Source organism: Tursiops truncatus, chromosome 11 (genome assembly GCF_011762595.2).
Source record: "Tursiops truncatus isolate mTurTru1 chromosome 11, mTurTru1.mat.Y, whole genome shotgun sequence".
Taxonomy (NCBI): Eukaryota; Metazoa; Chordata; class Mammalia; order Artiodactyla; family Delphinidae; genus Tursiops; species Tursiops truncatus.
Window position 1 is genome coordinate 51,834,722 of NC_047044.1, and position 15,922 is coordinate 51,850,643.

At 38.3% G+C, this 15,922-nt stretch overlaps 1 protein-coding gene across 1 annotated transcript in view; it reads left to right on the forward strand.

Annotated features, from left to right (window-relative positions):
• The window catches only part of C11H12orf56 (chromosome 11 C12orf56 homolog), a 60,601-nt gene that overhangs the window by 35,935 nt on the left and 8,744 nt on the right, over positions 1–15,922 (forward strand). The window contains 3 exon segments of the mRNA XM_019952038.2: positions 1,370–1,476; positions 2,114–2,203; positions 15,734–15,857. Of these exon segments, the coding sequence (XP_019807597.1) occupies positions 1,370–1,476; positions 2,114–2,203; positions 15,734–15,857 (321 nt within the window).

A 15,922-nucleotide genomic window follows, 5' to 3' on the forward strand; every position in this document is an offset into this window, starting at 1 on the left:
ACAGCTACCCAGTGGCCGAGCTGGTATTTGAACTCAAAGAACCTGGCTCCAGAGTCAGCGTGTAAAGTTACCACCCTCTGCAGCCCCAGCACTCCTGAGAGGGCCAAGGTGTACGTCCTGCTCCTTTTGTCCTTCCCTCTTTCCACTTGCCGTCCTCAGCCTCTTCTGAGCACACATATACCTGTCTAAACGAAGAGTCTAAGTTGCCACTAGTAAACGAAAGTGTAAGGCCAACTGGCCCGAGGCAGGGGAACACAATCAGATTCACAGGTTGCATCAGACCGAAATTCTCCGGACCACCCAGTTCCAGAAACTGACCTGGAGACATTCCGGACCACCCAGTTCCAGAAACTGACCTGGGGACTTTGCACCCGGCCCAGCCTTCCCGCCTTTCGAGGGGCGGGACTAACGGTCCCCAGGATACCCGAAAAGACCACCAAATAAGGAATACCCTGCGCCCTCCCAGATTCACCACACCCCTTTCCCTTCTTCCCCTATAAAATCTTGCCCAACCCGTGCGACTTCTCTGGCCCCTTTCTCTCGGACCAGTGAACCTCGCCCGGGAGCGCTCCCTAATAAAGCTCACTTGAAGCTTTCCTCTGTTTCCCGGTGCCGTTTGTTAAGATCCGACCTTACAGAAAGTGCTGGGGAAAAAATGAACAGTAGAGGAATAGAAAAGAGAAGCAATTATATCCAATTCTCATTAGTACCAACTTGCCTTATTTCATGGGCCTGTGCTTATTTTCATGCTCAATTATCTCATGAGACTGGATAGGAACACAAAAAAAACTGGTTCCCACACTCTTAAGTCAGTGTTTATTTTGGCAGAAGTGGCAATCTACATTTCCACTGTATTAACAGAAGTATTAAAATCATTCTGCACCATCTTCATGGGCTATACCACTGCTGTACATTTGTTTCTGAATTAGTAAACAGTTTTAAGTGAGTGCTTTTCTAGCCATTATTTCATTATGTCCTCACAAAGGCCAAATTACTTTGGAAAGGCAGGAAATATAGCGGCCCCCATTTAATATTATTATTCCAAGGTGACTGAATGACTGGCCTAACGTTATACACCTACTTCTGGATGATCTTCACTATTAATGGTGAAGCTGGGCCTAGAAGGCATCTCTCAGCGTCACCCGCTAGGTTTTAGCTCTGGCTCTGTTCACCAGGACAATGGTCTTCTGGTTGTAAGATAAAAGTATATTTTCAATTTGGGTTATGCTAGTGTTAATGAGAGAGAATGTAAATCACTTTCTCCCTAATTGAAGAACAAATCATTTCTTCTTATTTTTATTATGTAAGAATTGAGAGTTTTGCCAACAGATACCTTAATTACCGTCTTCTTTCCTGCTTGCTTTCACAGACCAGTGACCTTTTTTATTTCCTAGTAAACAAACTTCATGAGTACTTGCCAGAGTCTAGGGATAAGAATGCACATCAAAATAAAAGCCAAAGTGTTGGTGAGCTGGTGTAAGTACTAACTGGATAATCATAGATATTTTTCCCTACGATGTTCAAGATAAATGGAAGGCATTGGGCAAAATATATACTGTATTAATGATTAATAGGGCAGCAAGTTTTGCTTCACATAGATTTTTTAAAAACAGCATTTATTTTGTTCTAATTGTATAGTTAAAGAAAAACTACACAAGAAACTAGTAATACTGGCTGTCCCAAAAGGGAAAAAAATGAGTGTCTGAATAAAAGACACCTTTCACTGTATTCCCTTTTTTACCTTTGAAATTTTGAGCCAGAAATGACTACTTGAAACAGTTAAAATTATTAAATGTAGTTTAAAAATAGTGTGATTATCATTAAAACTTTGCAAAAAATAAGTGCAAAAATCAATATGTAAATGACTTTTAATCCTGACATGCACCTATTAATTCATTCATTCAACAAATATTTTTGAGTGCTTACTATGTAGCAGTCACAGAGTAGACACTCAACCAATGTTGGCAATTTAACATACAGAATTTCCTTCCTATACTTTTTTCTACATGGCTATCTGAATGCAGTTCTATTGAGCATTACTGATTTTGTGGAATTCTTAACTTACAATGAAATCATGCCATTTCTGTGATTTTTTTTTCTCTTTGTTTTCTAGGGCATGCATTGAAATTATACAGACTTTGGGACTGATGTTCAGAGAAACAGAAACTGAGGCATCACCCCTGAACACATTGGCAGCTAAGAAGTAAGGCCTTTTAAAAATTGAGACCTTGTAGTTGCAACCCATTAACTATTCTGCTGAGTGTCTTCTAGAACTCAACTCTCTTGACTTCTCTGTTCAATCCCCTTGTAAATATATTAAACTCTTTTGTCTCACTTCCTTCTTTGATGAATAGATTAATTAACATACTGAGTTCTCTCTGATTATTGGGGGCACAAAGATTTTGTTAGCATAAGTTTATCTTTTGTCATTGCCTGAAAAAGACCAAATGAACCATCATACGTTAAAAACGAGGGGGTCTCTATTAGAATTTTCTAGAGTACACTTTTATCCACATTGCAAAGGCAGGAACTATAGTAGCTCCCTTTAGTATATAATTGTGTGACCTTGGAGTGAATGACATTGGAGGGAAAGCTGTTGTAAGATACTCCAAGATATGTGGCCCAAAGAAGATAGAAATTTACATCATTCTTACATAACAGTCCCGAGTTAATAGCCATGCTTTTCCTCTACAAGATCAGCCAGAGACTTAGGTTCCCTCCTTTTTGTTGCTCTGCTATCTTCTATCATGCTATCTTTGTCCTCATGGTTAGCTGGCTAAATTGCTTGCTTTTATAACTCCCTGTGGGAATCAGGAAGAGAAGTAAAGGGCAAGCAACTTTCCTTTTTAAGCAAGGCGTATAAGACTTTTGCTTACCTTCTGTTGGTGAGAACTTTAGGCACATGGTGTTTCTAGCTGCAGAAGAGGCTGCAAAATGCGTCTGTAGTTGGACAGCTGTGTGCCTAGCTAAACTATAGATGGCAATGGGACATCTGTAATTTAAAGGAAGAATGGAAGAACGTATAGTGAGGGACAACAGCATTCTTTGCCACAGAAAGTATGTGTTTGCATGTCTTCCATATTATCTGCTTGACCTTTTTGTGAGATTTATAGGCTATGAATTACACCCTCGGGCAATGGTCTGACTAAAATCTTAATTTTTTTCTATCCATATCAATTGTTTATCTACATTTCTTGTACTAGAAGGTGGAAGAAGGAAGAGAGCCATGGACTCTGAAACATTTAAACCAGAGGGAAGAATAAGAACTTTTAGTAATATTTGTCCAGTCTATTTATTAGAGACCTTTACAAATAAATTTTAATGATAATACTCATTAACATACCTTAAGCAACTTGCTATGTGCCAGGGACTATGGGCATACTGTGCATTATAGCAGGGATGGTCAAACATTTCTGTAAAAGGCCATATAGTATGGGCTTCCCTGGTGGCTCAATGGTTAAGAATCCACCTGCCAATGCAGTGGACACGGTTTGAGCCCTGGTCCGGGAAGATCCCACATGCCACAGAATAACTGAGCCTGTGCGCCACAACTACTGAGCCTGCGCTGTAGAGCCCGCAAGCCACAACTACTGAAGCCTGTGCACCTGGAGCCCGTGCTCCGCAACAAGAGAAGCCACTGCAATGAGAAGCCCGCGCACTGCAACAAAGAGTAGCCCCCGGAGGGCCCCCACAAGCTTCTGGGATCTGCAGGGAGCAGGTGTCTCAGTGACAACTATACTCTGGACTAAATCCTGAATTTGTCTTGTTGGTCAAATGATTAACATCAAAAGCAGCTCCAAGAGATTGTCTCAAGATGGCGGAGTAGAAGGACATGCCCTCATTCCCTCTTGCGAGAGCACCGGAATCACAACTAACTGCTGAACAATCATTGACAAGAAGACACTGGAACTCACCAAAAAAGATACCCCACATCCAAAGACAAAGGAGAAGCCGCAATGAGATAGTAGGAGGGGCGCAATCACAATAAAATCAAATCCCATAACTGCTGGGTGGGTGACTCACAAACTGGAGAACACTTATACCACCCACTGGAGTGAAGGTTGTGAGCTCCACGTCGGGCACCCAAACACGGAGGTCCGGCAACGGGAGGAGAAATTCGTAGAGAATCAGACTTTGAAGGCTAGCGGGATTTGATTGCAGGACTTCGACAGGACTGTGGGAAACAGAGCCTCCACTCTTGGAGGGCACACACAAAGTAGTGTGCGTATCAGGACCCAGGGGAAGGAGCAGTGACCCCGTAGGAGACTTAACCACACCTACCTGTTAGTGTTGGAGGGTCTCCTACAGAGGTGGGGGTGGCTGTGTCTCACCGTGAGGACAAGGACACTGGCAGCAGAAGTTCTGGGAAGTGCTCCTTGGTGTGAGGCCTCCCAGAGTCCGCCATTAGCCCCACCAAAAAGCTGGGTAGGCTCCAGTGCTGGGTCGCCTCAGGCCAAACAACCAACAGGGAGAGAACCCAGCCCCACCCATGAGCAGACAAGCAGATTAAAGTTTTACTGAGCTCTGCCCACCAGAGCAACACCCAGCTCTACCCACCACTAGTCCCTCCCATCAAAGCTTGCACAAGCCTCTTAGATAGCCTCATCCATGAGAGGGCAGACAGCAGAAGCAAGAAGAACTACAATTCTGCAGCCTGTTGAAGTAAAACCACATTCACAGAAATATAGACAAAATGAAAAGGCAGGGCTTCCCTGGTGGCGCAGTGGTTGAGAATCTGCCTGCCAATGCAGGGGACACGGGTTCGAGCCCTGGTCTGGGAAAACCCAACATGCCACGCAGCAACTAGGCCCGTGAGCCACAACTACTGAGCCTGCACGTCTGGAGCCTGTGCTCCACAGCAAGAGAGGCCGCGACAGTGAGAGGCCTGCACACCGCAATGAAGAGTGGCCCCCGCTCGCTGCAACTAGAGGAAGCCCACGCACAGAAACGAAGACCCAACATAGCCAAAAATAAATTAATTTAAAAAAAAAAAAAAGGCAAAGGACTTTGTACCAGATGAAGGAACAAGATAAAACCCCAGAAAAACAAAATGAAGTGGAGATAGGCAACCTTCCAGAAAAAGAATTCAGAATAATGATAGTGAAGATGATCTAGAACCTCGGAAAAAGAATGAAGGCAAAGATGCAAGAAATGTTTAACAAACACCTAGAAGAATTAAAGAACAAACAAACAGAGATGAACAATACAATAACTGAAATGAAAAATACACTAGAAGGAATCAATAGCAGAATAACTGAGGCAGAAGAATGGATAAGTGACCTGGAAGACAGAATGGTGGAATTCGCTGCCATGGAACAAAATAAAGAAAAAAGAATGAAAAGAAATGAAGACAGCCCAAGAGACCTCTGGGACAACATTAAACGCAACAATATTCACATTATAGGGGTTCCAGAAGGAGAAAAGAGAAAGGACGCAAGAAAATATTTGAAGAGATTATAGCCGAAAACTTCCCTAACATGGGAAAGGCAATAGCCATCCAAGTCCCAGAAGTGCAGAGAGTCCCAGGCAGTATAAACCCAAGGAGAAACATGCCAAGACACATAGTAATCAAAATTGCAAAAATTAAAGACAAAGAAAAATTATTGAAAGCAGCAAGGGAAAAATGACAAATAACATACAAGGAACTCCCATAAGGTTAACAGCTGATTTCCCAGCAGAAATTCTACGAGCCAGAAGGGAGTGGCACAATATATTTAAAGTGATGAAAGGGAAGAACCTACAACAAATATTACTCTACCCAGCAAGGATCTCATTCAGATTCAACAGAGAAATCAAAAACTTTAAGACAAGCAAAAGCTAAGAGAATTCAGCACCACCAAACCAGCTCTACAACAAATGCTAAAGGAACCTCTCTAACTGAGAAACACAAGAGAAGAAAAGGACCTACAAAAACAAACCCATAACAATTAAGAAAATGGTAGTAGGAACATACATATCAATAATTACCTTAAACGTGAATGGATTAAATGCTCCAAACAAAAGACACAGGCTCGCTGAATGGATACAAAAACGAGACCTATATATATGCTGTCTACAAGAGACCCACTTCAGACCTAGGGACACATACAGACTGAAACTGAGGGGATGGAAAAAGATATTCCATGCAAATGGAAATCAAAAGAAAGCTGGAGTAGCAATACTCATATCGGATAAAATAGACTTTAAAATAAAGAATGTTACAAGAGACAAGGAAGGACACTACATAATGATCAAGGGATCAAACCAAGAAGAAGATATAACAATTATAAATATATATGCATCCAACATAGGAGCACCTCAATACATAAGGCAACTGGTAACAGCTATAAAAGAGGAAATTGACAATAACACAATAATAGTGGGGGATTTTAACACCTCATTTACACCAATGGACAGATCATCCAAACAGAAAATTAATAAGGAAACACAAGCTTTAAATGACACAATAGACCAGATAGATTTAATTGATATTTATAGGACATTCCATCTAAAAACAGCAGATTACACTTTCTTCTCAACTGTGCATGGAACATTCTCCAGGATAGATCATATCTTGGGTCACAAATCAAGCCTCAGTAAATTTAAGAAAATCGAAATCATATCAAGCATCTTTTCCGACCACAACGCTATGAGATTAGAAATCAGTTACAGGGAAAAAAACGTAAAAAACACAAACACATGGAGGCTAAACAATATGTTATAAATAACCAAGAGATCACTGAGGAAATCAAAAAATACCTAGAGAAAAATTATAACAAAAACACGACAATCCAAAACCTATGGGATGCAGCAAAAGCAGTTCTAAAAGGGAAGTTTATAGCAATACAAGCCTACCTCAAGAAGCAAGAAAAATCTCAAATAAACAATCTAACCTTACACCTGAAAGAACTAGAAAAAGAAAAAACAAAACCCAAAGTTAGTAGAATGAAAGAAATCATAAAGATCAGAGCAGAAATAAATGAAATAGAAACAAAGAAAACAATAGCAAAGATCAATAAAACTAAAAGCTGGTTCTTTGAGAAGATAAACAAAATTGATAAACCTTTAGCCAGACTCATCAAGAAAAAGAGGGAGAGGACTCAAATCAATAAAGTTAGAAATGAAAAAGGAGAAGTTACAACGGACACCACAGAAATACAAAGCATCCTAAGAGAACAATACAAGCAACTCTATGCCAATAAAATGGACAACCTGGAAGAAATGGACACATTCTTAGAAAGGTATAACCTTCCAAGACTGAACCAGGAAGAAATAGAAAATATGAACAGACCAATCACAAGTAATGAAATTGAAACTGTGATTAAAAATCTTCCAACAAATAAAAGTCCGGGACCAGATGGATTCACAGGCGAATTTTATCAAACATTTAGAGAAGAGCTAACACCCATCCTTCTCAAACTCTTCCCAAAAATTGCAGAGGCAGGAACACTGCCAAACTCATTCTATGAGACCACCATCACGCTGATACCAAAACCAGATAAAGATACTACAAAAAAAGAAAATTACAGACCAATATCACCAATATCAGATAAATATAGATGCAAAAATACTAGCAAACAGAATCCAACAACACATTAAAAGGATCATACAACATGATCAAGTGGAATTTATCCCAGGGATGCAAGGATTCTTCAATATATGCAAATCCATCAATGTGATACAGCATATTAACAAAGTGAAGAATAAAAACCATATGATCATCTCAATAGATGCAGAGAAAGCTTTTGACAAAATTCAACACCCATTTATGATAAAAACTCTCCGGAAAGTGGGCATAGAGGGAATCTACCTCATCATAATAAAGGCCATATACAACAAACCCACAGCAGACATCATTCTCAATGGTGAAAAACTGAAAGCATTTCTTCTAAGATCAGGAAGAAGACAAGGATGTCCACTCTCGCCACTATTATTCAACATAGTTTTGGAAGTCCTGGCCATGGCAATCAGAAAAGAAAAAGAAACACAAGGAATACAAATTGGAAAAGAAAAAGCAAAACTGTCAGTTTGCAGATGACATGATACTATACATAGAGAATCCTAAAGATGCCACCAGAAAGCTACTCGAGCTAATCAATGAATTTGGTAAAGTTGCAGGATACAAAATTAATGCACAGAAATCTCTTGCATTCTCATACACTAACAACGAAAGATCAGAAAGGGAAATTAAGGAAACACTCCCATTCACCACTGCAACAAAAAGAATAAAATACCTAGGATAAAACCTACCTAAGGAGGTAAAAGACCTGTACTCAGAAAACTATAAGATGCTGATGAAAGAAATCAAAGATGTCATAAACAGATGGAGAGATATACCATGTTCTTGGATTGGAAGAATCAATACTGTGAAAATGACTCTACTACCCAAAGCAATCTACAGATTCAATGCAATCCCTATCAAACTACCAATGGCGTTTTTTATGGAACTAGAACAAAAAATCTTAAAATTTGTATGGAGACACAAAAGACCCTGAATAGTCAAAGCAGTCTTGAGGGAAAAAAAATGGAGGTGGAGGAATCAGACTCTCTGACTTCAGACTATACTAAAAAGCTACAGTAATCAAGACAATATGGTACTGGCACAAAAACAGAAATATAGATCAATGGAACAGGATAGAAAGCCCAGAGATAAACCCACGCACCTATGGTCAACTAATCTATGACAAAGGAGGCGAGGATATACAATGAAGAAAAGACAGTCTCTTCAATGAGTGGTGCTGGGTCAATATTTAAAAAACAAACAACCCAAGCAAAAAATGGGCAGAAGACCTAAATAGACATTTCTCCAAAGAAGACATACAGATGGCCAAGAAGTACATGAAAAGCTTCTCAACATCACCAGTTATTAGAGAAATGCAAATCAAAACTACCATGAGGTATCACCTCAAACCAGTTAGAATGGGCATCATTAGAAAACCTATAAACAACAAATGCTGGAGAGGGTGTGGAGAAAAGGGAACTCTCTTGCACCGTTGGTGGGAATGTAAATTGATACAGCCACTATGGAGAACAGTGTGGAGGTTCCTTAAAAAACTAAAAATAGAACTACCATATGACCCAGCAATCCCACTACTGGGCATATGCCCAGAGATATCCATAATTCAAAAAGACACATGCACCCCAATGTTCATTGCAGCACTATTTACAATAGCCAGGTCATGGAAGCAACCTAAATGCACATCAACAAATGAATGGATAAAGAAGGTGTGCTACATATATACAATGGAATAGAACTCGGCCATAAAAAGGAACAAAATTGGGTCATTTGTAGAGACGTGGATGGATCTAGAGACTGTTATACAGAGTAAAGTAAGTCAGAAAGAGAAAAACAAATATTGTATGTTAACACATATATGTGAAACCTAGAAAAATGGTACAGATGAACTGGTTTGCAAGGCAGAAATAGACACAGATGTAGAGAACAAACGTATGGACACCAAAGGGGAAAGTGTCAGGTGCAGTGGTGGCTGTGGAATAAATTGGGACATTGGAATTGACATATATACGCTAATATGTATAAAATATATAACTAATAAGAACCTGCTTTATAAAAAATAAATAAAATAAAATTCAAAAAAAAAAAAAAAAAAAGAGTAGCCGCCACTCGCCACAACTAGAGAAAGCCCGCACACAGCAACAGAAACCCAATGCAGCCAAAAATTTAAAAAAAAAAGGCCATATAGTAAATTATTTTGGCTTTTCAGGCCATATAGTCTCTGTTGAAACTACTTAATGCTGCCATTGTCACAAAAGCACCCACAGACAATATGCAAAGGAATGGGCACAGCTGTGTTACAATAAAGCTTTATTTACAAAAACAGGTTCTAGGCTATTTGGACTGCAGGCCATAGTTTGTTGACCCCTGCTTTACAGCATACAAGGAAAATATACTCTTATTTTCTCTGCATACTTCTTTATGCAGTTGATGGTACTGCCATTTTCCCAATCTCCAAGAGGGAGATTGAAAATTATGAATGATATTTACATCTTCTCCCACACTGAAAGTATTGCTAAGTCATGTTACCCTTTTTGTCCACCTTTTGGTCCTTATGTTTCTTTATCCAAGATGGAGAAAATCATTCTTACCAATCTCTGTTGTAAAGTGTCGCATTTTAATTGTTCTGTCTTAACTTGGTTCAACCACATCAGCCCTACTACATCAAGCCTCTTTCCTGATATGTCTAATTCTTTTCATGCCCTTTGATATATATATTATATTGCTATAGTAGAGTCTGGTTGTAACACTAACTTTTCAGTCAATTTTGATATTCATAGGGGTCAAATCATGTTACCTATACCATTAACTACCACCATAAATGTTTAATACAATTAATAATATTCTATTGCCATGTAACAAATTACCACAAAGTTAGTGGCTTCAAACAACATACACTTATTATGTCACAGTTTCTGTAGATCAGGAAATTTGGGCACAGCTTAGCTGGATCCTCTGCTCAGGGTCTCATAAGGCTTCAAACAAGGTGTTGGCTGGGGCTGCAGTCTCATCAGAGGCTTGGGGCCCTCTTCCAAGCTCATCTGGGTAGTTGTTAGCAGAATTAATTTCCTTATAGCTGTAAAACTCATGACAGCTTGCTTCTTGGCAGGAATATCTCTGAGCTCAGGAAACGCCTAAACTCTCCTTTAAAGGGCTCGCCTCATTAGATCAGGCCCACTCAGGATAATCTCTCTTTGATTAACTCAAAAGTCAACTAATTGGGGATCTTAATTATATTCGCAAAATCTCTTCACCTTTCTCATCTAACATAACATAATGACAAGAGTGATAGCCTAATAGATTCACAGGTCCTGACCATACTTTAGGGGAAGGGATCATATAGTGTATATACCATGGGATGAAAATCTTGGAAGCCATATTAAAATTCTGCCTACCACAATAACATAAGATGACTTATGAGACCATGAGTTTGCCCTTCAAAGTCTGTATTTTAAGATACTTTAATACATTAAAAATTCTTATATTAGAAATAATAACAATCTAAACAATGAAAGTATCAAACTGTTGGTACCATTTTTAAGGGTGTGATGTCAACCCTATAATAAGTCTATTATAATAAGTCAGGATGAAACTACCATTTTAGATTAAAATTCTTTTATCTATTATTGGCTTAATGGATTTTAAATTGAGTTGGCAGAAGGGATAGATTTCAAGTTAAATTCCATTTGAGCAAATAAAAAAGCATTTATTCATTTCAGCATTTTTCTCTTTATTTTTTTCATAAGTAGAAATTTTATTTGTTCAACCCACTTCATTGTATTCTTGAAATATGCCATAATCCTTTCTTTTTTTTCAGTATCCTTATGGTTGAATTCATGTATTACCACAGCAAGTGACTCAGAATTTGAGAGTTCCTTCCCGTAGCCTAGGGTATACGATACTTTGAAATGAAGCCGTTGCTGAAAATAAAGGACTATAATTAAATATAACAGTGAATGGAATGTCAATTCAAACTTAATATCAGGAAAAGCTTCTAAATGGAGTGCTTTGTTGATTTTGGAAGTGTCTTCTGAAAATAGACTGGCTGTTTTATAAAACAGCCTGAATCAAACATTAGCAAATATCCTGTAGGACATATCCTGCTTTTTTGAGCGATGTGCTAACTGACAATGTTCTAACTTCTTTTGCAGATATGAGAACTAGACTTGTTTTTTTTTTTTTTAATTAATTAATTTATTTAGTTAGTTATTTTTGGCTGCGTTGGATCTTTGTTGCTGCACACAGGCTTTCTTTTTTCTGGTTGCAGTGAGCGGGGGCTACTCTTCCTTGCAGTGCACAGGCCTCTCATTATGGTGGCTTCTCTTGTTGCAGAGCACGGGCTCTAGGCGTGCGGGCTTCATTAGTTGTGGCACATGGGCTCAGTAGTTGTGGCTCACGGACTCTAGAGCGCAGGCTCAGTAGTTGTGGTGCACGGGCTTAGTTGCTCTGCGGCATGTGGGATCTTCCTGGACCAGGGCTTGAACCCGTGTCCCTGAATTGGCAGGCGGATTCTTAACCACTGAGCCACCAGGGAAGCCCTAGACTTGTTTTTTGAGTTGGAGAAACGAGGGGAATTATATTTCTAGTAGAATTTTGGTAAACTTCTAATCATGGTAATGATTTAAATGACTGTAAAAAGATTAGGAAGCCTCAAATATTACTAAACAAGGATTGTTTATATTCTTCTTTATTCCATTATGAAAGGAATGCTTAAGGTTATAGAGAATTTTTATACAGTCCTGTATGTAAATTCTTTTATTGCTCCTATCTGTCAAAGCTACTCTGATACTGACTTCAGTTAGGCAACTGATATTTTCAGTGGTCTGCCTTCAGCTCCTTTTCAACCATACATGGGTTGTACTATACACATGAAAATAGGGTTACTAACCCAGCTTCTCAGGATGCACATTTTGAATTGTGATTTTGTGTGTGTGTGCCTTTTTATTTTCAAATACTATGATATATTATTCAAATATATAGTAACATTTAAGTGAGTTATTAGTGTACGTTAGTGGACTGTACTAACAGTCCACATTTTTGTTTGAAATCAAAAGGCTTCAAGTTTAATACTAGTTTTATTCACTAATAGCTAGTGATCTTTAGTGGAACAGTAAACCTCTGAAATTCTTTGTTAAAAAAAGGTTTCTCGAGTCAAAAAACTTAAGAGATAAGCGTTTTAAGAAATGCTTCATACTGTTTCTTTGTCCCAGAGATAAACAGATATAAAATCTCTGAGAAGTCCTGTAGTAAAACTATCCAGTGAACTTGGCTTACCCAAGTATTTCCCATACTTCCTTTGACCACAGAACCTATTTTGACTATAATATTGCCTGGAATTAGTAATCCATAAAAAGCCCTTTGGGAAATACTGCTATAATTTAAATCACTCAAATTTCCCTTAAATCCAGATTCCCTAAGCTTTCCAAGCTAAGTGAACTTCTAGAACTGTATTTTTTCTGAACCAAAAGACCAAGAAATTATATTTTCACTTAAATGTTTCCTCACTAGACATTTGTCTGCACGTCTAGGGATACAAAAGCTCAGTCAAGAATGATCTGCAATCGCCACTAAAAACTACTAGAGCTCATCAATGAATTTGGTAAAGTTGCAGGATTCAAAGTTAATACACAGAAATCTGTTGCATTTCTATACACTAACAATGAACTATCAGAAAGAGAAATTAAGAAAACAATCCTGGGAGGGGCAATATAGGGGTAGGGATTAAGAGGTACAAACTATTATGTATAAAATAAGCTACAAGGATATATTATACAACATGGGGAATATGGCCAATATTTTATAATAACTATAAATGGAGTAGAACCTTTAAACATTGTGAATCAGTATACTGTACACCTGTAACTTATATAATATTGTACATCAACTATACATCAATTTAAAAAACCATGATGAATTACCACTTCATAAAAAACAAAACAAAACAATCTCATTTACAATCGCATCAAGAAGATAAAATACCTAGGAATAAACTTACCTAAGGAGGAATAAACCTACCTAAGGGAGGTAAATCTACCTTATAGTTTTCTGAGGTGAAACCTACCTCAGAAAACTGTAAGACACTGATGAAAGAAATTGAAGATGATGCAAACAGATGGAAAGATATACTATGTTCGTGGATTGGAAGAATTAATATCCTTAAAATGACCATATTACCCAAGACAATCTACAGATTCAATATAATCCCTATCAAAATACCAATGGCATTTTTCACAGAACTAGAGCAAACAATTTAAAAACTTGTACGGAAACACAAAAGACCCTATATAGCCAAAACAATCTTGAGAAAAAACAGCTAGAGGTATCGTGCTCCCTGACTTCACACTATACTACAAAGCTACAATAATCAAAACAATATGGTACTGGCACAAAAACAGACACATAGATCAATGGAACAGAATAGAGAGCTCAGAAATAAACCCATGCACTTATGGTCAGTTAATCTACAACAAAGGACGCAAGAATATACAATGGAGAAAAGACAGCCTCTTCAGTAAGTGGGGCCAGGAAAACTGGACAGCTATATGTAAAAGAATGAAATTAGAACATTTTCTCATACCATATACAAAAATAAACTCAAAATGGATTAGAGACCTAAATGTAAGACCATAAATCATAAAACTCCTAGAAGAAAACATAGGCAGAACACTCTTTGACATGAATTGTAGCAATGCTGTTCTGAATCTGTCTCCTAAGGCAAAGGAAACAAAAGCAAAAATGAACAAATGGGACCTAATTAAACTTAAAAGCTTTTGCACAGCAAAGGAAACCATTGACAAGACGAAAAGACAACCTACTGAATGGGAGAAAATATTTGCAAATGATATGACTGATAAAAGATTAATATCCAAAATATATAACAACTCATACAACTCAGTGCAAAAAAACCCCCAAACAACCCGATTAAAAAATGGGCAGAAGACCTGAAAAGACATTTATTCGAAGAAGATATACAGATGGCAAACAGGCACATGAAACAGGCTCGACATCACTAGTCATCAGAGAAATGCAAATCAAAACCACAATGAGATAGCACCTCACATCTGCCAGAATGACTATCATCAAAAAGACCACAAATACAAATGTTGGTGAGGATGTGGAAAAAAGGGAACTCTTGTACACTGTTGGTAGGAATGTAAATTGGTGCAGCCACTATGGAAAACAGTATGGAGGTTTCTCAAAAAATTAAAAATAGAATTACAATATGATCCAGCAATTCTAACTGGAATTGCCCAACTCCTGGGTATATATCTAAACAAAATGAGAAACACTAATTCGAAAAGATACATGCACTCCAATGTTCATAGCAGCATTATTTATAATTGCCAAAATATGGATGCAACCTTGGTGTCCATTAACAGATGAATGGATAAAGAAGATGTAGTGTGTGTGTATATACACACACACACACACACACATACACACACACACAATGGAATAGTACTCAGCTCTAAAAAAGAATAAAATTTTGCCATTTGCAACAACATGAATGGACCTGGAGGGTGTTACACTTAGTGAAATAAGTCAAACAGTGAAAGACAAACACTGTGATATCACTTATATGTGGAATCTAAAAAATAAAACTAATGAATCTGACAAAAAAGAAACAGACTCACAGATATAGAGAACAAACTAGTGCTTACCAGTGGGCAGAGGGAAGGGAAAGGGGCAAGACAGACATAGGGAATTAAGAGGGCAAACTACTACATATAAAACAAATAAGCAGGCTTCCCTGGTGGCGCAGTGGTTGAGAGTCCACCTGCCGATGCAGGGGACATGGGTTCGTGCCCCGGTCCGGGAAGATCCCACATGCCGCGGAGCGGCTGGGCCCGTGAGCCATGGCCGCTGAGCCTGCGCGTCCGGAGCCTGTGCTCCGCAACGGGAGAGGCCACAGCAGTGAGAGGCCCGCGTACCGCAAAATAAATAAATAAATAAATAAATAAATAAATAAGCTATAAGGATATATTGTACAAAATGGGGAATATAGCCAATATTTTATAATAACTATAAATGGAGTATAATCTATAAAAGTTTTGAATCACTATATTGTATACCTGAAACAAATATAATATTGTAAATCAACTATACCTCAATTAAAAAAAAGAATGGTCTGCAATGCTTCATACCTGTAAGTATAATTACACTCAGTTTCTGCAAACTTAGTGTCACTGCTATTTTTTTTTTAACTTTTCTCATTAACAGCCTTTATTTTTTTTTCAGGGGAACACTATTTAACCTCTTGGTAATTTTAATTAGCGAGCCTCAGATTCCAAAATCTTGTCCTGTGTTTGACATCCAGTTGGTGGCTGATTCAGCTTTAGTTGAGATGTCTTTTGATGCTGAGGTGAGAGGAGAATTTTGGAATAGACTAACTACAATACATAGGGGTCCTGGGTTCTTCTATGTGGA